General features: G+C 38.7%; 6 protein-coding genes and 2 pseudogenes across 9 annotated transcripts; 4 read left to right on the plus strand and 4 right to left on the minus strand.

The window, feature by feature from the left end:
• Window positions 1-182: 182 nt before the first annotated feature.
• LOC105960152 (uncharacterized) lies at window positions 183-4255 on the plus strand. The gene is made up of 2 exons (XM_012984323.2): window positions 183-2915; window positions 3995-4255. Exon 1 carries the CDS (start codon window positions 391-393, stop codon window positions 2893-2895), a length of 2505 nt encoding a protein of 834 aa, XP_012839777.2. The 5' UTR covers window positions 183-390; the 3' UTR covers window positions 2896-2915; window positions 3995-4255.
• A 120-nt stretch (window positions 4256-4375) lies between these two features.
• Window positions 4376-5985, plus strand: LOC105960154 (vacuolar iron transporter homolog 4). The gene has a single exon (XM_012984327.2). The coding sequence runs from the start codon at window positions 5243-5245 to the stop codon at window positions 5867-5869; it is 627 nt and encodes a 208-aa protein (XP_012839781.1). The 5' UTR covers window positions 4376-5242; the 3' UTR covers window positions 5870-5985.
• Window positions 5986-7306: 1321 nt separating this feature from the next.
• ATRZ-1A (RNA-binding (RRM/RBD/RNP motifs) family protein with retrovirus zinc finger-like domain-containing protein) lies at window positions 7307-9689 on the minus strand. Of its 3 annotated transcripts, none has more exons than XM_012984325.2 (4): window positions 9382-9689; window positions 8535-8661; window positions 7643-8211; window positions 7307-7546 (listed from the first exon to the last, which is right to left on the minus strand). In XM_012984325.2, exons 2-4 carry the CDS (start codon window positions 8643-8645, stop codon window positions 7543-7545), a joined length of 684 nt encoding a protein of 227 aa, XP_012839779.1. In that variant the 5' UTR covers window positions 8646-8661; window positions 9382-9689; the 3' UTR covers window positions 7307-7542. The 3 variants fall into 3 exon arrangements, with proteins under 3 accessions (XP_012839779.1, XP_012839778.1, XP_088669173.1); XM_012984324.2 differs by having other exon boundaries at window positions 8535-8656; window positions 9382-9657; XM_088813047.1 differs by lacking the exon at window positions 7307-7546 and having other exon boundaries at window positions 7639-8211; window positions 8535-8656; window positions 9382-9529.
• Window positions 9690-10083: 394 nt separating this feature from the next.
• On the plus strand, window positions 10084-12421 carry LOC105960150 (putative clathrin assembly protein At1g03050). Its single transcript, XM_012984321.2, has 2 exons — window positions 10084-11101; window positions 11196-12421. The coding sequence occupies exons 1-2, from the start codon at window positions 10399-10401 to the stop codon at window positions 12290-12292; spliced, it is 1800 nt and encodes a 599-aa protein (XP_012839775.2). The 5' UTR covers window positions 10084-10398; the 3' UTR covers window positions 12293-12421.
• A 688-nt stretch (window positions 12422-13109) lies between these two features.
• On the plus strand, window positions 13110-17488 carry LOC105960151 (Mitochondrial substrate carrier family protein). The gene is made up of 5 exons (XM_012984322.2): window positions 13110-13546; window positions 13680-13755; window positions 14894-14989; window positions 15668-16326; window positions 17144-17488. Exons 1-5 carry the CDS (start codon window positions 13430-13432, stop codon window positions 17336-17338), a joined length of 1143 nt encoding a protein of 380 aa, XP_012839776.2. The 5' UTR covers window positions 13110-13429; the 3' UTR covers window positions 17339-17488.
• On the minus strand, window positions 17481-18850 carry LOC105960124 (NAC domain-containing protein 104-like; annotated as a pseudogene). Its single transcript, XR_016029529.1, has 3 exons — window positions 18656-18850; window positions 17882-18175; window positions 17481-17784 (listed from the first exon to the last, which is right to left on the minus strand). The product of XR_016029529.1 is annotated as an NAC domain-containing protein 104-like (transcript).
• Window positions 18851-20591: 1741 nt separating this feature from the next.
• On the minus strand, window positions 20592-24994 carry LOC105960149 (beta-xylosidase/alpha-L-arabinofuranosidase 1). The gene is made up of 7 exons (XM_012984319.2): window positions 23960-24994; window positions 23136-23422; window positions 22869-23038; window positions 22647-22744; window positions 21956-22306; window positions 21452-21862; window positions 20592-21349 (listed from the first exon to the last, which is right to left on the minus strand). The coding sequence occupies exons 2-7, from the start codon at window positions 23328-23330 to the stop codon at window positions 20775-20777; spliced, it is 1800 nt and encodes a 599-aa protein (XP_012839773.2). The 5' UTR covers window positions 23331-23422; window positions 23960-24994; the 3' UTR covers window positions 20592-20774.
• On the minus strand, window positions 23451-24370 carry LOC148765043 (beta-D-xylosidase 3 pseudogene; annotated as a pseudogene).

Below are 24994 nucleotides of genomic sequence, written 5' to 3' on the forward strand. Positions count from 1 at the left end.
TCAGTCGTAGATCAAATGGTGTTAAGGCCAAATGTCTGAAAAGTAACGACGATGGGCCACATTGAGATAATTTTTCAAGTGCAGGGGAGCAAATCGATGCAATCCAGAGTGGAAGGAGTAAAGTGATATCGAGTCAAAGTAAATGGGGGAAAAATGGAATTTACCCTTTTTCTTAAATATTTAATCTTCAGTCAAACAGTCGTTTAGTTACTACAAACACCGCAAAATTAGAAAACTGTAGAAAAATATATATATATATTTTTTTTTTTACTTCCTAAAACCCTAACTGAATGTCAGTTGGTTGGATGATTTCGATCGAGCAAAATCAACAGAGCTACAAAATTCGTTGAAATTGTTGATTCTGCTTTAGCAGAGATGAATCTGTAGAAGATGAAGATCCATCACCGCATGAAGATGGCGCCCTCCTCTTCGAAGAAGCTTCTGATACCCGACCCGAAGCCCAAATCCGGGCCGGCCATCGCGCTGCCGAACTCCGCCTCCTCTTCCTCCACCAACAACGCGCCGCCGCCTGAGAAGAGGACGCGCGACCAGCCCAATTTGTCCGATTGCCATTGCTGCGGCCGCCGAATTAACCACACCAACCCTAACGATCGCCTCCAACCAATGAACAGCTTTTGGCGCATCGTGCTCCTCTGTAGAAAATGCCGGAAGAAGGTTCATAACGGGAAAACCTGTCCTTACTGCTTTCGCGAAACCGGAAATCCAGGTGATCTTTTTAAATGCACTGTGTGTGGGGGCAAAATTCATAAGGATTGCGTTAGGGATTATGAGAATTGCAGGCCGTGGTGTTATTTGGGTGCTGGGTTGGATGGGTTTAGGGTTTGCGTGGATTGTTGGGTTCCTGATTTGTTGAAGAATTCGACTACAGTTTCTGGGAGGAGTGAGAATAAGGGTGGGTTGAAAGGTAAGTGTGGGGGTAAAGATTTGTTGGGGAATCCGGAGAAGAAGGTGAAGATGGTGACCGATGCGATCGGTTCTGAAATTGAAAAAGATTGCCCGAAGGCTGATGATGCCGAATTGGCTATACGATTGCATAGAGCTATGAATAGTTCGCCGAGAATTTTGAGGGGTAAGGGTTTGGTGAGTTCGAATGCTTTAGATGTTTCGAATATTAGGAATTGGAATGGTTTGTTTTATAAGAGATCTGCGTTAAAAAATCAGGTTGAAGTGCACAAGCTTGGAGCATGTGTTGCGGGCAAAGATTCTTGTAGTGATTTTAGTGGATTAAATCGAGGACTGATACCTTACAAACGGGATAAGAAGAGGAAGATATGGTGTTCTATGGAGAGTGTTGATGCTGGTCGAAGTAATACTTTTAACTGCGTTGATAGATTCGGGAAAGAGCTTGTATATTACAAGCGCACTCGCTGTAAGTCGAAGCAGAAGGTATGCCGAGTAGATGGCCTGCTTGGTGTTTCTGGAGAATGCAGCTCTTGCGATAACCATAGCATAGCCTTCGAATCTGAGTACTGTCAATCCGACGATGCAAAGCTTAGAATAAGCGGTGTAGTCAATAGTGATGCGGAGGTGATTTTGCCAAACGGGAGTTGTGGTGCAGCGCTTGACCGATATCATTGGAAGTATGTGAAGAGAGTTAAAGGTGCCAAATCAGGCTCGAACATCCTGCACAGTGGCACTTTAAGTGAAAGCCAGGCTCCTCCGTCTGGTTTAAGCAACTTTGAATTTTGTCAATCAGACGATGCAAAGCTTAAGACAGGTTGTCCAGTCAATAGTAATGCTGAGGTGATTTTGCTAAATGGGAGTTGTTATGCAGAGCAGGATCGCTATCATTGGAAATATAGTAAGAGAGTTACAGGGACCAAATCACACTCGAGTTTCATGCACTTTGGTACTTTTCGAAATGAAAATGAGGCCGCTGCACCTGATTTAAGTGACTCTGAATGTTGTCAACTAGTTGGTGATAAAGCTGAGGTGATTTTGCCAAATGGGAGTTGTGGCGCAGAGAAGGACCGCTATCATTGGAAGTATGTTAAGAGAGCCGCAGGTGCCAAACCAGACTCAAGTTTCCAGCATTATGGTACTTTCCGAACTGAAAATCAGGACTCTGCACGTGGTTTAAGTGACTCGGAATATTGTCGATCAGATGATGCAAATCCGAGGACAACTTGTTCGGTCAGTTGTGATGCTGAGGTGATTTTGCTAAATGGGAGTTGTAATGCAGAGAAGGACCCCTACCATTGGAAGTATGTTAAGAGAATTACAGGTACCAAATCAGTCTCGAGTTTTCTGCATCATGAGACGTCTCGAAGTGAAAATCAGGCATCTGCACCTTGTTTAAGTGACCCTGAGCACTGTCAACCAGACGATGCAAATCTCAGGACAAGTTGTCCAGTCGATAGTAACACTGAGGTGATTTTGCCAAATGGGAATTGTGATTCGGAGCAGGACCGGTATCATTGGAAGTATGTTAAGAGAGTTACAGGCAAGAAATCAAACTCATTTTTCATGCAATGTGGTACCTTTTTAAGTGTAAAGCAGGCCTCTGCGCAACCTGGTTTAAGTGACTCTCAATCAGATGATGCGAAGAATCTTAGGACAAGTTGTCCAGTCGGTAGTGATTCTGAGGTGATTTTGCCAAATGGGAGTTGTGATGCAAAGCAGGACCCTTATCATTGGAAGTATTTTAAGAGAGTTACGGGTACAAAATCAGACCCAAGATTTTTGCATTATAGCACTTCTCTAAGTGAAAATCAGCCCTTTGGACTTGCATTAAGTGGCTGCGAGGCTCGTTGTTCTGCCAAATGTGATGGCCAGTTGATTTTCCCGAATGGGTCTGGTAACCAAGACCATGATCGCTATCATCTCAAGTATTCTAAGAGGGTGAAGAGATTCAAATCCGGCTCCTCTTACTAATGATCTACCTAAGTGAACAGGTAAATGAACATACACAACTTACTTCGTCTCCTTAACTGATGAAATGTATTGTTGATGTGTGTGAACTTTGCAATATTCAATAGTAATTGCTATTTGCTGAATATTAAATGAAATGTATTGTTGATGTATTGAGAATATCAAATTTCATTTGACATTTGCTGAGAAACTTGTTCTGATATGGAATTTTGAGTTCCGTAGCTTTATTTGCTGAAATTGTTCATGGTTTTGGGTGAAAAAATATGCGATAAATTGGTTGAAAACCATTTCTGACATTAGGCAATTATTGAGCACAGCCCTTGTTGAGCAAAATATGAAGTGGAAAAGCTGTAAATAGGAGTCGGTATATTGTTTCTTCTTTGCTTAGCTCTGTACTCGTATTCTGGTTTAATCTCGAACCCCATGTCCTCCATATACATTTCTTCTTTTATCACTTTTAAGGTTTCTTTTTATCCATTAATCGTGTCCAGCTATAGCGATTAAAGATGTTTTGATTCTACAGTATATATGTTAGAATGTAGAGAGTAACGAACTAGCTTATAGAGAGAATCACTGGGTTTAGCTTATAAATACAATCATTGTAGTTCATTGATAAACGAAGCACAATTTATCAAAGAATTTGCCTTATCTATTAAAATAAATAATATCCCATCTGCGAGAAAGTTACTTTTTAGTTATTATCAGACTGTAGTTTGCTGGTGATCAGAGCACAATTTCTCTAGAAACTTGGCCTATTATATATATTATGAAAAAAGTTATATCCCGACTACGAGAAATTAAAATGGTTAGTTATTTTCTAGTTCTCCACATATCGTGTGAAGTGAAAGTAGCATAATGTTATATGTTACTAATGAAAAATGTGCAATATAGTTGAGAATCTTAACTCTGCTTTTATATCGAAGTATTTTATGTGTGCTATTTGTAACCTGCCCATGTACCTTTGTTAAAAATTTCATTGTAAATTGCAAAAAATTATCACGAGGTTTGGTGTAATTACTTGCTAAGTTTGTTTAAAGCTAGTTTGTGCTCATAATAAACTTGTGAAAGTATGGTACTGTAATTTTCATTTCCCGTTGTGCAGATGATGTAAATAAAGATCCCACGAGGTCGGTTGCTGCAAAACACTATCTACACCTTCAGCAAATTGAGCATGTGCGTGCGGAAACTGTAAAAATACGACAAAGAGTAAGAATATTGTGCATTTTTCTTTTATTGTATTTGTATGACATCCATTCAAATTTGTGGTTTGTGAAAATCTCATCATGTTGTATTTTAGACTATAAAAAGCGCTTTTACTCGGTCTTATGTGGTGCAAACAGTGAACGCTGTGCCTACTTGGTAACGACTAGATCTCCATGCATAGCTTTCAAATTCAACAATTGATTTAACCTAAGTATTATTAAACAGCTCTGAAATAGAAGAAACGGGAGTTTCTGTTCAAGTGAATAATATTCGATATAGACTCGAGTTTCGGTTCTAGTGAATCAGGTCAGATGTTAAGAACGAAATACTACGTTCAGTGTACATGAGGGTTTAGAGCATGTTGGATAAGTAGATCATTTCTTATGTGCGCTCGACTGTGCAGCTGCATTATTTTTTGCAAAAAGCATGAATACATTTAAATAAACAATATATAGTAACCAACATTGTGCACTATATTCGAATATATTAGTGAGGCTCGTGGATTTTGTGTGGAATGCACACTTGCTCAAATAATCTAACGGCATATTCTCCCCCACTTAGTGTGTGGAGAACACACTTCGTCCTATTTAATATCCTTTGGTGTATTGTCCACAAACCTCCATTTGTGGAAAGCTGCAAGTGCTTTCCACAGCAGCAATCCATCTGCGTATGTTTTTTTTTTTTTTTTTTTTTAATATCATTATTGTTTATTTGAATGATTATGATTTTATGTTTTAAATCCACATGTTTTAGGATTTTATGTCTGAAATTCTTGGTCTAGGTGTCATATTTTCTAATATAACAAATTTAGAAGAATTTTGCTAACTTGGACAGGTAGAAGTATAGATTTTTCTTCTTGATCTTCCTGAGGAATATAAGAAATAAGAAATCGGAGATACGAAAAGACTCCATAAATTAATAAAAGATCGACGCCCGTCACATTGTTAGTATAATAGAGGGCTGCCGAGATTTTAGAGCTAGTTTATTAGAAATAATAATATAATTTATCAATCCACCGAGACTTGTGCTCCTCTTTCCTCCTCTATATATATAACACCCCTTCACATATATTCATACTCAGTACCTTCAACACAGAGCCAACTTTGCATATTCATAACCTAAAAAAAAAAAAAAGCCTCTCTTTTTCATGGCTTCGGCAAACCAAGTCCAAATCACGATCCCCAAAGACAATGCAGATCGAAACGAGGTAGATGAGTTCGACTACTCGCAAAGGTCACAATGGCTTAGGGCTGCTATATTGGGAGCCAATGATGGATTAGTGTCGATTGCATCACTAATGATGGGAGTTGGAGCTGTTAAAGACGATGTTAAGGCCATGATTCTAACGGGATTTGCAGGTCTTTGTGCCGGTGCTTGTAGCATGGCTATAGGCGAGTTCGTTTCCGTCTACTCTCAGTTGGATATTGAGAGAGCCCAGATGAAGAGAGTGGCCGGAATTAACGGAACGAGCGAAGAGAGTGGGAAAAATATGCCCAACCCTTTTCAAGCTGCATTTGCTTCGGCCATTGCATTTTCGTTGGGTGCTGTTGTGCCTTTGCTGGCGGCTGCCTTTGTGACGGAGTATGAGGTGAGGCTGGCGGTGGTGGTGGCGGCAACCACCCTGATGCTGGTGGTGTTTGGCTGGGTTGGGGCGGTGCTTGGCAAGACTCGAGTCGGGAGGTCTTGCGGTAGGGTGTTGGTTGGAGGATGGATGGCTATGGCTATTACATTTGGTCTTACTAGGTTGCTTGGTGCTAGTGGTCTGGAAATGTGACATGTTGATTTTACCTTCTTTTATGTGATTTTGAAATGTGAAATAAAATTTCATTGTGATTGAATGATTTTGAACTTTAAAGATTTTGATTACAATATAAACGGTTACTAATTAAATAGTTGACTTTACTTGATGGTTGGTCAATGTAATGCCATTTAATCTCAACTCTGCAATAGCAAGAAACATGTAAATTAATTGTTCTGGAAACCATTGTGCTTTTAGGCTAAAAGGGGAACTGGTAGACAATTACATTTTATTAAAACTTGAATACATATTTACGTACGAACCTAAACGTATTTCCCTTTCGTACAAACAATGATGCGAGAAAGCAGTGGATCATAACAAAGCTATTATTAGTTTCAGTGGTTGTGTTAAAATGTATATCATAGACGATGAAAAACAAAACATAAAATCACAAAACATTTTACAATAAAAAAGACGAGACTCTCCAGAAACATCAGCTCAATAACTGACAACGGAACGGCAGAGCAACGTAAAGAAAATTCAGTAGAATCTATCTAGTATTAGTATTCGTCCATCACAACAGAAAATTGCTCAACAAAGTGACAAAAAATATGCCTATTTCTGCGAATGTGTCGTATGTACGAACATGTGACTGAAAATATGATAAACATGCAAATAGTACGTGAAAAAAATAAAATTAAATGATTCAAGACCTCCAACGGGATAAAAAAGTCATAAACGGAAGAACATTCGAAATCCAACAGATTTGTCCCATTTGATGTCGGAACAATGTAAGAAAAAAAAATGAGAATGACTGCAGACACAGAGATACTGAACTCGTTCTGCATTACGAAGGCATGAAGCAAAAGGGCAAACTCTAGTAGTATATTCCGACCAATCTTCCACAGAAATATCACACACAGGCACAAGTAGTTTCTTTGCAAAACTCAGCTAACCGGGACAGAACGTAAACAGAAGGACAACTTTGTCTCGAGAAAAAACGACATCAGACAGAACCGTGGCAAAACAGGTGAGACAAGGTTGCTGAAGACTATTTACGGTAGCTGCTCATTTTATTTTCAGACGAACGCAACTTTGTCCCTCATCCACTTAGAACGATAGAACTTGCATAGGACTTATCGAACGAACATCCAAAAACTTTTTTTCGAGTTAATTAACATTTTAAACGAAGCCAATTAGCAAAAGCAGGCCAAACATCAACTTTCCCAAAAAGGGCCATTTTTACTACTCAGGCCGCCTGCCAAAAGTTTAGCAACATTAATATTGCACAGACATTATTAATAAAGATCTAACTTTAAGTCTCAGGAAAGATAATTAAAAAAATAAAGAAATGTAAAAAATGGAAAATTACCCGATTAACAAACCCAACAATTCCGAATTAGACCTCATTCCATGAACCATATACGGTGCAGTTGCCATGCGAATGTAAGCAAGAAAGCAGACAACGAAGCAGAGCAGCAAAATAGCATTTTTTAAATAGTAACATCAGATTCGAGTTTTTGCACATCAAGTAATCAAACGGACCCCAATCAACACAAGAGAACATCATCTCAGGTACACAACATAGTAGATATTTAGCCAGGTTTCACACTTTCAAAAGTTTTTCATCCACTTTTTTACGAATGAGATTGCCACGAGAAGACTTCACCATGACAACTGCATTCCGGAGCCTGACCACCTCAAAATCTTCAGCTGTCCCAATACAATACGAAAAAAATTTGTTTCCATAAATATACTAACAAGATTCTCATATTATCACAAATGATAAAAAAAAAAGGAGTAAATTACCCAGATCGAAAACCACCACCACCACGGCGATCGTACGGCCCAGAACGGTCACGGCTGTATCGATCACCTCCTCCACCACGGCCACCATCTTCCCTGCTACGTCCTCCATTTCGATCTCCATTCCGGTCAGGGCCATAACCACCGCCACCGCCACTTTTGCCGCCACCATATCGGTCATCTCTGCCACCACCACCATAACGGTCATCTCTACCACCACCACCATAACGGTCATCTCTGCCACCATATTTACCACCTCTAGCTCCTCCCTCACTAGGACACTCCCTAGCAAAGTGACCTGGCTTGCCGCACTTAAAACAATCTCCACCACCGCCGCCGCCTCCCCGCCCACTTCCACGATCGCGTCCTCTGTCACGTGAGCGGTCGTTGTCATAGTCCCTGTCTCTGTCTCTGCCTGAACCTTGCTGAGGCTGAGCTTTGTCAACAGTTATGTTTCGACCATCTAAATCGATCCCATTCATAGCTTCGATTGCCTCTTGCATTGCTTTCTTCGCATCGAAGGTGACAAATCCAAAGCCACGAGAGCGCCCAGATTCCTTTTCCATAACCACCTACATCGAAAAATAGAGCCCATTCAAGATGAGAAACCTATTGTCGGAAATCAATTTTTAAATCTCAACAAAGACCAGAAACGATGATACATAACAAGAAAAGATGATATAAAGCAAGCACTTTGTATGCAGTTATTTCTTTTCTACGTGAATTATCGTAGCAATTAATTAAGCAATACATGTTTTTCTTCTTTTACTGGCATCACAAGTTACAAGACAATAAATGGAATTCTAATTCTCGTAAGCTATTTGTCAACGACAAACAATTAATTTTTTTTGTAAAATTAAGAACTTCAATGTATTAACAAAAGCCGATTGATTACCTTTGCCTCAACAAGATGTCCAAACTTCTCAAATGCTTCTTTCAGACCTCGATCAGATGTTGACCACGACAACCCACCAACGAAACATCGATACTCAACTTCATCTGACATCGTTCAAACTACTTCTCTTCCAAAAAAAAAACCCAATCAGAGAACATAGATTGTAGCACATTTCACAATCCAATGTTTTCCAAAAGATAACGCATGGTAATACTTCTCGTCGTTTTCGAGAGAAAAAATTAGGACAAGCAAACAATTACAGTTAAGACTTTTACGTGCACATTTCGATGTTTGTGAGAGTTTTAAACAGGATTCTAATTCTCCTTACAACTTCGATTCGTTCAACGAATATGCTTAAAGGAGTCACAAAGCACAACTGCAACAACATAATACGATTTCACTTCGAACTCGATTTTTTACCAACTCTATACCACATAAACACAATATCTCCACAATAACTCAGTTTCTAATTGTGGTTCAGAAATCTATAAGCATATAACCAAATTGAAAAATTTCAGCTTGCCAATTCTCTTACCATAAACCTTAAATAACACTAATCCAACGCTTCGATTCCTAGTTCCTACCCAACCTACTTATTAGTTTCTGAGCCAATTTCCACAGGAAAAAAAAATTAAACAAAACCAAAATTAGCAAACTATAATTGAACTTCAGTTTCTTCCGCGATTATCGTTCTCAGCACCACAAAAATCGACTCAATAACAAAAAAAAAAAAAAAAAAAAAAAATCGGCTAACAGCAAATAATTCCAGTAAAATTCGAAAAAAAAAAATAAACTTTAATCCAGATCGATCGGCGAAGAATACTTGAAACGCAGAAATCGATTGTACCTGAGGCGCCGGTACTAGAAGAAAATGGTGCCGATAAATCGAAAGAGAAAACCCTGGAAGATGAATCTGGAGAACTCCGTAATTCGCGGATATGTATTCAGCGTGGAAATTTGGCGTGGGAGCGGAGCTTGATTCTTGTCCGTCGATCAAATAATTGATGGATCTTGACCGTTCGATTTTAAGGGTATGGGTATAGACTATAGATAGATGCTTTGATTAACTGATCAGAACCAAGTGGCTTGGTGTATACGACGCGTTTAGGGTAAATTTAGGGGCAATTTTGATTGAAGCCCCTCCTATGTAATTTTATTTGTAAAAATGACCCGCTTATTTTTATTTTTATTCATATGTGTATAAAATTCCGCAAATTATAATCCCAAGTTTTCTTTTGGAACAACTTTTTTCATTTTAATTTTCAAAATCCAAGTTTCCAATTTTTCTATTTTTTTTTTAAAAGTAATTGGAATTAGTTTTTCACTTACCAAAAATAATTAAAAAAAATAAAAAATTTCCTTCACCAAATTGCTAATTCCGCTCCGATCAATCGAAATCCAATCATTCAAAATTACACTTTCCTTTTCTTCTTCAAAAATAAAATAAATTAAATCAATAGAAATTAACACTTTCCTCAAAAGTCTTTTCAAAACCTCCACAAAATGTCAATTGACTTCCATTGGGTCTCCGCTTTTCCAGCTAACAGTTAACGGTTAAAAAGAAAACAGAGAGAGAGAGAGAGAGAGAGAGAGAGAGAGAGAGAGAGAGAGAAGAGAGTCAAACCCAAAGAAGGGAAAAACCAAACACAAAAACCTGGTTTGAAGATCCATTCATTAAATTAAAAAAAAAAAAAAACAGCATCTCTGAATCACAGAGGTTTATTCTCCTTTCTCTACAAGAAAGGGGAAAACAAATTCATCTACAAATCTCATCTCAAGATTTGATCTCAAATCTTGTCTGGATTGATACATATATTCAACATTGCATTCACATATCTATATATATATACATACATATGTATATATGGCCCCAAGCAAGATTAGAAAAGCTATTGGGGCAGTAAAGGACCACACGAGCATCGGCCTGGCCAAGTTCGCCGGCGGCAGCCGCTCCATCTCCGCCCTCGATGTCGCCGTCGTCAAGGCCACCCGCCACCAAGAATACCCGCCCGACGACAAATACGTCTCCCAAATCATAACCCTCACCTCCCACTCGCGGGCCCACGTCAACGCCTGCATCCGCACAATAGCGAAGCGCCTCAACAAGACCAAGAATTGGGTGGTGGCACTAAAAACCCTCATGCTCGTCCACCGCCTCCTCTCCGACGACGTGGCGGAAGACCAACGCCACCGCCTCCACGCCGCCGTCTACGAGCGGGAGATCTCCTGTTACTTGACGAGGCGCGGGGCCCGCCTCCTCCTCGACGTGTCCGGCTTCCGGGACGCGTCGGGCAAGACGGACGCGTGGGACCACTCGTCGTTTGTCCGCGCGTACGCGGCATACCTGGACGAGAGGCTCGAGTTGAGGATGCAAGGGCAAAATGGGAAACACGGAGGCTATTCTTCTTACCACGAGGACGAGGAAGAAGATGGAGGCGGTGGTGGTGGTGGTGCCGCCAAGGGGACAGGGGATATTCCGACGAGTGAAATGAAGAACGAGACCGTTTTCTCGAGGGTTCAGAATCTGATGAAGCTTCTCGAGAGGTTTTTAGCATGCAGACCGGCCGGTAAACAAAATTCACGATCTTTCTTGATTTCCATTTATTTTGTGTGAAATAAAGTTCGAAAAAATGATTCTTCTTTTTTTCTATATATATATAGGTGCAGCAAAACATAACAGGGTTGTGGCAGTGGCACTCCACCACATAGTGAAGGAAAGTTTTGAGCTATACACCGACATAACGGAAATAACAGCTGTCTTGACCGAACGGTTCATGCAGCTCGAAATACCCGATATGGTGCGTGTCTACGAGATCTTCTGCCATCTTTCGAAGCAGTACGAAGAGCTCGACGCCTTCTATGAATGGGGCAGAACTGTCGGAATCATGCGCTTCTCCGATTATCCTTACATTGAGAAAATCACACAGAAGAAACTCGATATGATGGATGACTTTATCCACCGAAAATCGGCCATGTCAAAGAACAGAATGAGAGCCAGCACCGCCGAGCCAAAGCCAAAGCCAAAGCCAAAACCAAAGCCCATCGAAGAAAAGAAAGAAGCAGAACCACAAGAGGATTTGTTCGCAATTAAGGCTTTGCCGCCACCTGAAAGATTTGAGGACGAAAAAACAGATGAAGTAAAGAATCAGAAAATAACTCAAGAAGTGGGTGATTTGCTGAACCTAAGTGAAGACGCACCATCTCACGCGGAAGAAGGGCAAAAAATGGCTTTAGCTTTATTCGACTGCGGCTCGAAAAGTACGACAACTACTACTACTACTAATACTCCGCCGTGGGAAGCTTTTAAGGACTCGTCTGGAGATTGGGAAACGGCGTTGGTTCATTCCGTCAGCCATTTGTCGAACCAAAAGGCGTCTCTTCCTGGAGGCTTCGATACGTTGATTCTTGATGGGATGTACAAACACGGCGAAATGGCTGCTGCCTATTCTAAGGATTGTTCAGCAAACGGAAGTGCGAGCAGTGTAGCAGTAAGGTCGGCTGTGGGGCCCACCGTGCTGGCCTTGCCGCCGCCTAATGGTGGGGGTGCCGACCCATTTGCCGCCTCTGTCGGCATTGCACCGCCGTCTTACGTGCAGATGCCTGAGATGGAGAGGAAGCAGAGGTTGTTGGTGCAGGAGCAGCAACTATGGCAGCAGTATGCGAGAAACGGGATGCAGGGGCATGTAGGGCTATCGAAGATGCAAAACGGAGTTACTTATCCATATAATGCGGAAGTTTACAGCACACGAATATGGTGAGCCTTTTTCTTTCCGTGAGGTTACTACGATGAATATGTACATAATTAAAGAGAAAAGCCAATATGCAATGAAGAGAAAGTTGTGAATGTAAAGTGGTTTTGAAGAGTATTTACACATACAGATGACAAATGGTGTTGTGAACTAATATCATAAATGTAAAACTGACTTAAAAAATTAACCTTCGACATGGGGTATCAAGTTATGCTATCAAATTAGAGAAACTACAGAAATAGATAAATGTATACGCGTGAGGTAGCTGCACGTATTCTTGATGTCAAATGCGGGTTCGTTCAATTATATAACTTCTTGCTAGAAATCGAGCATGTTCGCTGATGAAAACTAACACGATTAAGGTTTCCATAACACAAACAAAAGCATAAAAATCCCTATGCAATATAATTTCAAGAACAAATCCAAACAAGAATTTTGCACTAACTATCACCATTTCCATCCAAAGGGATAAATTTTGGGTTGCATCAGTGTTAAAATTTCAGTGAGGACTTTGATCGAACAGTTGACAGGCATGTTAACAAATACATACTTAGACTGCATTATTTACATGAACAAATAACAACGATTACCTGTCGTGATCTGACCTTATATGCGTTAGCCTGTGATTTGCAGTGAAAGAAATGATGAAAAAATGAGTTGTGAATTTGCTCCGGCGAAAAATGAAGAATGTATTAAATGTACAATGGGCGTTTACTGAGTTTCATAATTGCTGTGATAGAAATTCAAAATTTTAGCAAATTTGCAGAAAGAGGCCCAGTTAGCTTTTAATTAGACTACTAGGCCCATTTGCTTGTAAAATAGTCTTAGCCCAGATCGAGAAAAAAAAAAGAAAAACAGGAAAGAAGAAGAAGAAGAGAGCTGGAAATATCAGACAACGGCCGAGTAAAAGAATCGATCTTTTTGGCCGGCGGAGCAGTTTGAAACTCAGCCCCCAAGTATTTAATTAGGGTTTCTTCGCGCTTTTTCCGGTTTCCGCCGCCGCCGCCGAAGGCGCAAGTAATGTTAGTGATAAAAATACACATCTGTACTTGGAGAATTCCAAATTCGTTAAATGTGAAGATTTGTATCTAGTAATCTCACCTGATTGAATCAATCGCGCTCGCTCCATTGTTTTTTTTTGGTGAGATGGATGAATTGTTGAACAACAAAACATTCGCGGTTCATGCAGCCGCCGCCGCAGCCGCCGTTACACTCGGAACTACCCTAACATACCCGCTTGATACTCTCAAAGTACTGATACAGGTTTGATTTCTGAGTACCGATTTGTACTTTTTTGCTGGATTTGCTTCTGTAATTACTCTCCATTCTTTTATTTATTTATTATTTATTTATTTATTCATATTTGGTACTTATTATTGGAGAACTAAAAAAACAGGTTGGCTCCACCGCCGGAAAACCTTTGAATGAGGCTGAAGTTCTTTATAGAGTTCGAGCTTTATCAGGATATTCAGGTAATTTTAACAGGGTAAATTACGAAAACCCCCCTCCTGTTTCGGTAATTACAACCACCACCCCTCAATTGCGAATCTTCTTAAACTTCCACCCTTCCTTATGGTGTCAAATTCAACATAATCTTCTAGATTATGTGGAATATTCTCTAGTTTGTACTCGTTTTGTGCAAAAATATAGTTTCTGATGTGATGCACCACTATCTGATATTTACAAGCCAACAGACACATCTTTACGATCATCTTGTTTCAAAATGTGGAGCTCGAATTGTGTAGAACGGGTTCAAACTGAAGAATATTCCACTAAATTTGACACCGCAAGGGTGAGTGTGTAAGAAGATTCATTATTGAAGGGTTGTTGTAATTATTCAAACACGAGGGGTTTTTTCGTAATTTAACTTTACCTCAGGGTGTGGCCGTAATTTACCCATAATAATATATAGCTTTTTCCGACATCTTATGAAGTGTATATATATATCATCGGTTTGTTTGTAGAACTTGTTTTTTCTTAGCATTATCATATTCAGAAAACAAGGGAGAATTTTAACTAGACAACACTGAGAAATATCGGGGTTTCAGCTGCGAAATATATATCGGCCACGATGAAGAAATTTTAGTTTGAGCTAAACTGAATATTTCAATTTTTCATGGCTATGGGTTTAACTGGATTTAGTGGTTCGTCGAGTATGAAAGTAGATTCCTTGCTCAACGAATCATATAATGTTCGTTTCTTGGGTTTCTGACAAGACTTTTTTTCAGTACGTGCTACATTATTATAACATCTAGGCCTCGTTTGGTTGGCGAGATTAGCCATGATTAACTAAATAATTGGACTTTATTTAATGTTTGGTATCCCTAATAAATTGCATGGTCGACCCGCCAATATTATGTTATCATGGCTTATCCCGCCTTTTAGGGTATTTTTTTTGTTGGACATCGCGAGGTCTGATAAAAAAATTGCGTTACATTAGATTATTTAATTTTATCCTGCTAATCTTATCTTGGCAACCAAACGAGGCCTTAGCATTTCCACTATCTTGATTTTGCTGTCATGAAATCCAACTGTGTTAAAGCTTCGGAATTCAAAGTTTTGATCTTTGCATGGTCAAATAAACGGATGTTTGTCGAATTTATTTTTTAGGTTTGTATAATGGTGTCGCGTGGATGACTGTGGGAAGAACATTAGGTCTGGGAGTTCGATTCGGTGTTTATGAGGTAGTGACAGCATTCTACAAAGGTACGTTTAGTTTTGTGCGTTTCTTTCGTTCTTTCTCGACTTATCTATATTAAGATACTAAAACTATAAAACCAACTCGTAGAAAAAAGAAACGTAACGTCGATTAAACAGTTGCCCTACCTTTAATCATCTTCCAAATATATAGTTCGAATGGATCGACTCGCAACGAGGCAATAGAATCTTGAAATGATAAATGAAAAGCAAAGGGTAGGTAACTAGGTACCGTAAACGATGGTTATTGGCATCTTTGCGAAATTCTGCCCGTTTAAAGCATGTTCACTTGGTTCCAATTTTTTGGGTAAATTCCACTTTCCCCCTTGTACTTTGGTTCGATATCACTTTACCCCCTTCTACTCTCAATTGTATCGATGTGCCCCCCTCTGTACTTGAAAAATTGTCTCAATGTGGCCCTCGCCGTTAATTTTCATACCTTTTTGACCTTAACACCGTTTGATCTAAGTCTGAAAATTACTAAAAAGTCACCCCTCCCAGTTTAAAAAATTATTAAATAAATTAAAAATAATAAGGTCGAGTAGTCTAGTTTCTACAAGTTGTCGTGATGCTAAGTATCTTTACCGTGCTCGATCAATCCATCCTAAATGTGTTCGGTTCTTCTAACCGTATATCGGTGCATATCAAAGATACTTTCGTGCTCACGTACATATTTTTCTTAATCAGATGGTCGCGAAGATAATTACGTGTCGGTTGCCGAAGCTCTAATGGCAGGATTCGTCGCCGGCACGGCAGAGTGTGTCGTAGCCTCTCCGTTCGAACTCATCAAACTCCGCGCACAGGTGGCGTCCGCTTCTCCCACTATGCACGGTCCCTCCATTTCGGAAAAGGGCGTTATTCCGACTTTACCCTCGAGATTACTGCCCAGATATTCCATGGACATGAAAGCAATGAGCAACTCCATGGGCCTTTTGTCCACCTTGACGACACAACAGAGGCACGCGAATATGTTTGACGCCCTGAAAGAATATCCGTGGATGATGACTGGATCCGGGAAACCGCCACCTGTCAATAATGTTCGAATGCCGTCGGATATTGTTTCCTTGGAAGGTTGGACTGCTATGTGGAGAGGTCTCCGATCGGGTTTAGTTCGAGATTCCATTTTTGGCGGCGTCTTTTTCTCGAGTTGGCAGTTTTTACACCAGGCGATGCTGAGCTGGAAAGCCGTCGGAATGGACCCTGTGCCGAGGTACGATATTGAAGCTGGTCCGTTGTCTCCGATAGCTGTTACGCTCGCGGCCGGAGTTTCCGGATCGATAGCTGCAGCTGCTTCTCATGGTTTCGACACGACTCGAAGTCGATCACAATGCACTGTTCTGCCCAAGGTATAGTGTTCGATAAATGAAATGAAATGCTTGTGTTTTTCTTTTTGGTAGTGATTCATCGGCTTAATCCCACTTTGCGCCCTTGCAATAAATTAATAACGCTTTGCACCCGCAAAACACAATATATCATGCATAATGCACCCCGCATGAATTTTTAAAGTTAATAAAGGTAATTTAATATTTTCAGTGGTATTTAAAAATTATATTTTTTATCACAAAAAAATATTTTACGGAAAAAATAATCCTTCAACTATTTCGTTATCAAGTTATCTGAAATCATATTTTCTTCCAAATATTTCTACCTAATATTTCCACCTATTACAATAAAAGATATGTCAATCGAATAATTTATTGATAAGAGTTTATTTGATTTTATTTTGTAAGAAAATATAATTGTTTTTAATATCCAGTGTGATCTTTTTCCCCCCTTTTTGCGCTCGAAATTCGGTTGGAGGTTGAAGAAAATAACAATTTAATTTGTTATTTTGCACTGAAAAAGAGAAACAACAAAAAGTGAATTATCATTTATTATTCAAATCAGGGTTCATTGTGAATGATTTATTGTGTTTTGAGGGTGCAAAGTGTTATTATTATTTTGCAAGGGTGCAAAGTGCCAAAATGCTCCATTTGAATCTCATCTGCATCCAATTCGTTTCTACAAATATCTGCAATTTCATGAACAATTATTTCCTTGAAAAAAAATGTTGACTTTTTACGAACATTCGCTTTCGTCATTTTGAAAAGCATTCTAGGTTGTCAAGAAAATATAATTAATTTTCTTACGAAAAATATAATTTTTTGAATTGATTTTTTGCAGTATGTAACTATGGAGAGGAAATTTTTGAAGTGGAAAAGACCAGGGAAGAGATTCGAGAGGCTAACCGGGATTCACCCAGCCGACAGAAATTTGTTGCTAAACGGCATTTCACTGAGGATGGCTCGTTGTGGACTCGCATCGTCAGTCATTGTCGGAACTTACTTCCTCGCTATTGAAAATCTCGTTTCTAATTGAATATTTCATTGTTTTACAAGATTTTGGATTTGGCTTGCTTACGTTCGATTATTTGGTAACATGTATCGTACATGCAAAGACTTATATAGTGTTTTTTACTTTTTTACTCTTCGAATCGTAATTTCAGGTTCGTATTCCGTTCTTGCTCAATCGTCTCGGTTTCGTTATCGATTGTTTATCTCATATGTGCGTTAGAATTGTACATAATTACGAATGAGCATTTAAACGAGTTAACTAATTGCAAATTCCACACACACACACATATATATATATATACATATACATAATTATTTTTCTTTGGACAATAATTATTAATTTGGGAAGCTAATTTCATCAAGATCGTCTAATGACATGTAAATCTCATCCAAACACGAAAGCTCCGTCCCATCATCGTCCATGTCACCGTTGTTCTCGAACACTCGACAAATAACCCATCTACTATGATCCTTAAGAAAAAGAAATATATAAACCAAAAATTAATAATTAACTTTTATAATCTTACATAAAATCCTGATATTTTTTTTTTCGATTTTTGCTACTTACAAATTTTGAATTTCTTTTTCTCGACGATGACGATCGGCCGGTGGAACTCGAGCACGAAACACTGGAATATTCATGCATGATCCAATTTGTCTTCACACCTTCAAAAGGCTTACCAATATGGAAAGCACTATATTTTTTCATCCCAATTATTTTTTGGCAATTATTATTATTATTATTTGAATAAATTGGCTCCTCAAATCCAATAGGCTGCCAATATCCACTCCCAGTAATTCTAGTTTGTGTCTTCCTGCTGTAAAAATACCATTTTTTTACCTTCACCACCCATTGCTTTACCTGCATATAATATTCATTATCCAATTATATGCACTCGGTAAATTCAGTGAAATACATCGGGCGATTATCAACCGTTAATCTGCACATAATCACTGACATCCATGTGTATGTATGTGTGTTTACTGGAAAGTGATTTCACCACATCAATGGTTAAAAATCACCAGGTATATTTCACCGGGTGTAGCAACTCAACGACCGTAAAAACGTGAGGTAATTAAATTAAAAGGGTACTTTACTGCCACTTTCCTGAGGTCAAGTGTAATTACAAAAAAGCCCACTTATTTTTTAGAAACTACATCTAGCCCCTTGCAAATTGTAAATTTCTTACATTCAACCCCCTACAAAAGGGTGTTTAATGTAAGAAATCTACCAATTATAGGGGATTGGATGCAACTATAAAAAATAAGGGATTTTTTCGTAAACAGCCCTTACCTTAGGGAGGCGGTTGTAATTTATCCTTAATTAAAAGTAATGAATTACCATTTAAGTCCCAAGGATCACAAGGGTAAAGATGAAGATCCGGGATGACATCTGGATGGCAATTAGGTAAAATCGCAGACTTATTACGGTGGAGAAAATGGACTACGAGCTCTTCGTCGGAGGGGTAAAATCGGAAACCGGGTGGTAATAAGTTGAAACTCAAGTTATCTTCCCCCATGAAAATCAAAAGAGTTGGAAATTATATTAAGAAGTATATATATATATATATATATATATATATATATATATATATATATATATATATATATATATATATATATATATATATATATATATAGTATTAAGAATTAAGAGAGAAAAATATAAAATGAGGAAAATGAGGGCCTGTGTTAATGAAGGGTAGAGATTGTCATATTTATAGTTGAGAGAGAGAGAAATATAGTTAAGCATCTATAAGTTAATAAATTAGAAACAAAAAAAATCTATTAATTCAACGATATATTTTGAAACGTTGTTTTCTAGTTGGGACAGATAATTTTTTTATTTAAACGAGGTTATTAATTTATCATTTTTTTTTGTTTTGTTGAAGTTCTACTGTATAGACTTTCATCTAACTTGATGAAAGCGATGGATTGAACATGTGAAATCGGACCCAATACATGAGAATTTTCTATTTTATTTTTTAAAAATCTTTTTTAAACTAAAAAAAATAGAGATTTCGGAGAATAAAAAAGAAAAAAATGTGTGAGTTTTATAGGCAAAATTAAGTCCGTTGAGTTTTATAGATTATTGATGAATTTGATCTTCACCAAATGCAACCTCATTATTAACAATAAGATTTCTATAAAAGTTTGTATGTACACTATTATTTTTCGGTTATTTGTTAGTGTAAAACATCAAAACACACACACACACACACAAGAATTAGAATGAAGAATAAAATGAGTGTATATCAAACTCAAAACTATTAGCCACCATAAGATTATTAGCCCAAGGAGAAAATCTAAGTGGACCACTTGTAGTTGTAGGTAGGAATTTGTCACCAAATTATAGAGATTTCTAAAAGTTTTTTATAAACTCTCATTTTAATGTTACTTGCTTTCTAGATTATAACTAGAACACATAGTGCTTTATAGAACCAATCTCAACCGTATGATTAAATGATAAGGAACGTTAAATTGGATTTGTGTTGCAAAATAACTATTTAATTCGGAGAAGAGTTATTAATGGGCATTGGTGGAAATATCGAAAGAAAATATGGAAAAATAAGGGTTTTCGACGAACTCAAATTGTAGTTGAGTAGGAAACGAACTCTATCTCAAGTAAAACGGCGTAAGGAACAAAACTCATGAGCAAAGCTCATGAATTACGTCAAAGTTCAGCAATTCAATGTCGTTTAGACTCCTAAAAGTTCGTTTTTTGCTATTTTGGTCAAGTTTTAGAAAATTAATATCAAATCATAGAAAAATCGTATTAGGATTCCGTAAATTGGTTGTTCCCAAAATTACGAGATCTACTGGAATCAAACTACTTGTTTTTGCCGTTTTTGGTAATTTTTAATATTTTCTTAGTTTAATTAGCGTTTTTAGTTTTTTTTAGTATAAATAGCTGCCTTATGATTTTATTTTGGCAAGAATTTCGAATTTTAATAAAATATTTAGATTTTTCTCTATTTTTCTGGCGGATTCCAGAGTTTTCTTTATCGTACTTCCGTTCTGCGTCATTAAATCAATTATATCACCAATTAGGGAGGTGGACGTATAATTTTGTTTGTAAACCAAGCAATTAACATGTAAAAAGTCCGACAATCATCTTTCTAAATATGTTAGGAATTGATGAGGTTTTCCCTACTGTCAAGATAAGGAGCATGGTGAGGATTGCGGCACATGGATAGTTGTTTTATAGTTGTTTGTACAAATAAGCTATACAAATAAATTATACATTCTAAGTAATATAATATTCAATAAAAAAAAAATAGCACAAAGTCATTTCTCATTATATCAATCTCAAGCCATTAGAAATTAAATTATTTAAATTTGCATTAATCCTTATTTTCTTTTCTTTTTTCATAAATTATTCAAAGATGCAAAACAACCTCTTTTTCTCAAAAATAGAAAGAAAAGAAAAATATAAATATGCCCATATATATGGGATTTCTTCAAATAATCACATTCAATGAGTGTTTCAAATTCCCCACGTGAAGAACATGCTCTCCCAATGCAACTTTCCTATTCCCCTTCTCATCCACCAAACTCAAATGCTTACAAACATCAACATTGAATCTAACAACCCCTTCTCCTTGTGGCACCAAGTGCACCTTCTCAAACCCGAGCAACTGTTTCCGAGGCGCACCGTGCACCTCCGGCGGGCTAGAAAACAAGAGCACCGTGTGGGCCCCGCCCATTCTCCCGACGTTTTTCACGCTCAGATGAACTTCAATTGCGGCGTTGTTCTTGCAGCTACGGCCCGCCGCATCGATGGACCTACACGTTGAAGACCGACAGACGTGGTCTTCTTCCAAGTCCATTGAAACGGATGTTGGAGCTTTGACTAATTTGTGGTCGAATTGAGAGTAGCTTAGCCCATATCCGAACGAGAAGACCGTGGGCCCCTTGTAGAAACGGTACGATCGACCGGGGTAGCCTCTGGTGGGGTCCGCCCTCATGTTCATGTCGGTCATGTTGACCTTTTTCACGTACGATTGAGGGTACCAAGTCATTGGTAGTCTTCCACCTGCAATTGATTTTGCAATTGATTTTTTAGATACAATATAATCTTCTAATCTTTTATCTAATCTTTCACAAAGAGTTCAAAGTTGAAGGAAAAGAGACTCACTTGGATTATAGTACCCGAAGATGACATCGGCGATGGCGGCACCACCAGCTTCTCCGGGGAAACCAACCCACAAAATGCTCGTGATTTTCGGATCATCCTTTGCGAATTGGACATCCATGCCCCCGCCCGACATTACCACAAGAATCACGGGCCCTTTAGACACACTCGCAACCTGCGAAATCAACAATTGTTGTTGCCCCGGTAGAGTAATACTCACTCTATCCAAACTCTCACCCTCGATCGATTGATCCGACCCCATAACCATCACCACCGCATCGGCTGCCGCTGCCACATTCTTGGCGGCATCCACTTGAGCGATCCCACAAGAAACGCCCGAGCATCCCGGGTGGTACACTGTTGGTACGGAGGCCGTTAGCCCTTGCAATGGCGACGTGTAGTTACACGGTTTCCCTAATAATAATTAAAAAAAAAAAAGATTATCATAATAATATATTAAAAAAAATATAATAACAACTTTTATCACAAACATTTTTTTTAGTATACCTTCATAGTTGCCAATCATGGTGTGGGTGACAGCAGCATTGGGGCCAATCACAGCCAAGGATTTGATTGCGGTTGGAGACAAGGGCAACGAGCCCGGCCCGTTCTTCAGCAGAACGATGCCTTGTCGGGCAACTTCGCGTGCGAGTTCTTGATTTTGTGGTGTGCAGACATCTTTCGGGCCTAAATTTCCGTATAGTTGGTCTTTCGGGCTTCCGTCGAAAAACCCTAATCGCATCATTGTAGCGAAATTGTTCGAGATTGCTCTGTTGATTGTGGTTTCGTTTAGGAGGCCACGATCCACGGCTGCTTGAGCGTGCTTTGTTAGGAATTCGCCACAGTTAAGATCCAAACCTGCATTGTTCAAAATAAAGATATTAGTACAAATTTGAAAACAGCTAAAATAATTAGATTTTGTTGCATTAATACCCCTATGTTATATTGAATTGTTTAAAAAAACCCTTGGAATGATTTTTTTTTACCACTTAAGCCCCTAACTAGTGAGTTTTTAGGGTAGTTTCCTAAAAACAAATTGAACCGTTGGGGGTACGGTTTTTTCCAATAAAATAACATGAGTTATTTTTTTTAACAATTCGAAAAAATATAGGGGTGCCGAATGCAATAAACCCTAAATATTAGTCCATCCTTGCAAATACTTTTTGTGCATCATTTGCTATATAACAATAATAGAAACCTGAATTGACAGCCAAAGCAGCTGCTTCCTCTGGTGTTTTGGTGTAATGTTGGGCATAGAGAATCTCATTCAGCGAATCGCAGTCCGAAACAATGTACCTAAATGTAAAATAAAAATAAAAATTCGAGTACGATTTTGTTTCAATTTACATCGTATTAGGCAAATAAGAATGTCGATAATTCTTTTTTTTCCAATTTAGGACAAACAAAAATAAGAAATTACCCGTTCAACTTCCATTCGCCTCGAATCACACCGGCCAATAAATCCGGGTCGCCACATGTCGGCTTCCCGTTGACTTGATTATACGAACACATCACACTCGCCACATTCCCATCAAGAACACAGCTCTTGAACGGGGGCTGAAACGTATCATCCATATCTTGTTGCGTCACCTAAGACCAAAAAAAAAAACCCAAAAAATAAAATAAAAATTTCGAAACGCAATCAATTAATTAAAGAATCCATTTTTTTTTTTTTTTTGATAAATACCACAGCATTGAAATTGTATCTCTGTATCCCTTTCCAATTATCGACATCGTAAGCGGTGTAATGTTTACAACAAGCTGCGACTTTGAGCCTCGATTTGTCGCCGTCTTCTCTTTCTTGAAGGCCTCTTACATAAGCCGCAGCGTATTTGCTCGTGAGCAAAGGGTCTTCCCCGGGGTTTCTTGGCCCCTTCCCCATCGTGGGTCCCGGAAAATATTTACGTTCGGCGACCAAAACGTCAATCCAGCCGATCCCACATTGTACATTGCTCTTGCTTCCGTCGATACCACCTATATAAAAAAAATAATGAAATTTTGATTATTCAAGAATCAAGATATAAAAAACTTTATTTGTTAGGATAAATTTTCCGGTCTGTAGAATCACACCAAACGACGTACTTAATACACGACACCGTAATGAAAACCAATGCTCTTAATTAATATATACAAGGTTGTAAGAAAATAATAATGTTTGTAAAAAACAGAATTTACATTTACTATTCTGCAAGAAATTGTTTTTTTTTTTTCTTTTTTTTTTTTTTGCAGAATAAAAGTTGCAGAGAAGTGTTCTTGAACAAGGGATAAAACGACGTCGGATAGTTATTACAATGCTGATGAAAATTCTCCTTAAAATTAAATACAGATCCATATGAATAAATTCAACAAACCACTGTAATAAAAATTCAACCAAAACACACACACACTCAAAGCTCCGATCTTGACAAAAGCCCACATAAGGGAAATGAAAATACACACACACATTTATATATACATATATAACATACATACACGTATATATATATGTGTGCGTATATATATATATGTTACCTTTCCAATGGCTTGAAACAGAGACTCGTTGAAAGTAGCTCCGGTGAGAATGACCTGAGGGAAGCTGGTGGCGGCGGGAACCGGACCCGTGAACCGGGAGCCACCACCGACATCGGAGACACCGTGTAAAGCCTCCGACCACCACCCGTAACTCGGTATACCGAGTCGACTCACCCCCTTCGCCGCATGCACGAGCCACCCGATTTTCTCCTGCAAAGTGAGCCGACCCACCAAATCATCCACTCGGGCTTTCACGTCCAAAGACGGGTCGCAGAAGCTGAAGTTTTTCAGGCCCGGATTGCTCGACACGTCGCAGGCGAAAACGGGCTGCGCCTGAGAGCAAACCGGCCCGAAACAGAGTAGTAGTACAATTGAAAGGGAAACTAAAACAGAGCATTCTGCAGGAGCCATTGGAAAGAAAAGAAAAGGGAAGAGAGAGAAAGCTGGAAAAAACGGAGGTGAGAGAAAGTGCGAGTGAGTGAGTGGCAATTTATAGAGAGAGAGAGAGAGAGAGAGAGAGAGAGGAAGAATTCTTTTGTTTTTCAAGATTTTATGGGAATGTTTAATTAATTAGTTGTTTTGTAGCAACCCGTGATTGATAAATTCTCTTTTAGCAAGAAGATGGTGTTTTGTTTTTGGGGGTCCAATTAAAAAGAAATCTCTCTCTTTCTCTCTCACACACAGACACGCACTTCCACTCTCTCTCTCTCTAGAGTCTAGAGAGAGAAATCTGATGTGAATTTTTGTTATTTACAGAGAGGAAGAGGGTTTGTGTTTTGGGGTTTCCTCCTTTGGATAGATGAGGAAATGCTTGGTTAGAAATGGCGAATGTAGTTGTGGTGGTGGTGGTGGTGGTGATAGATACAGTGTTTGATGTGTGTGTATCTATATGTGCAGCAGACCAATATGAATATCTACCTCGGAGGAGTAATAAAGTAATTAAAGTGTTGTTTTTCTTTTACCTTTGTGTTTTGTTTATTCTCTCTGTAGCTCTGCTGTGAAAAAACATCTTCTTTTTTCGGCTTCAGAGGTTCA

Source organism: Erythranthe guttata, chromosome 14 (genome assembly GCF_056151865.1).
Source record: "Erythranthe guttata isolate IM_541 chromosome 14, IM_541, whole genome shotgun sequence".
In the NCBI taxonomy this organism is placed as follows: Eukaryota; Viridiplantae; Streptophyta; class Magnoliopsida; order Lamiales; family Phrymaceae; genus Erythranthe; species Erythranthe guttata.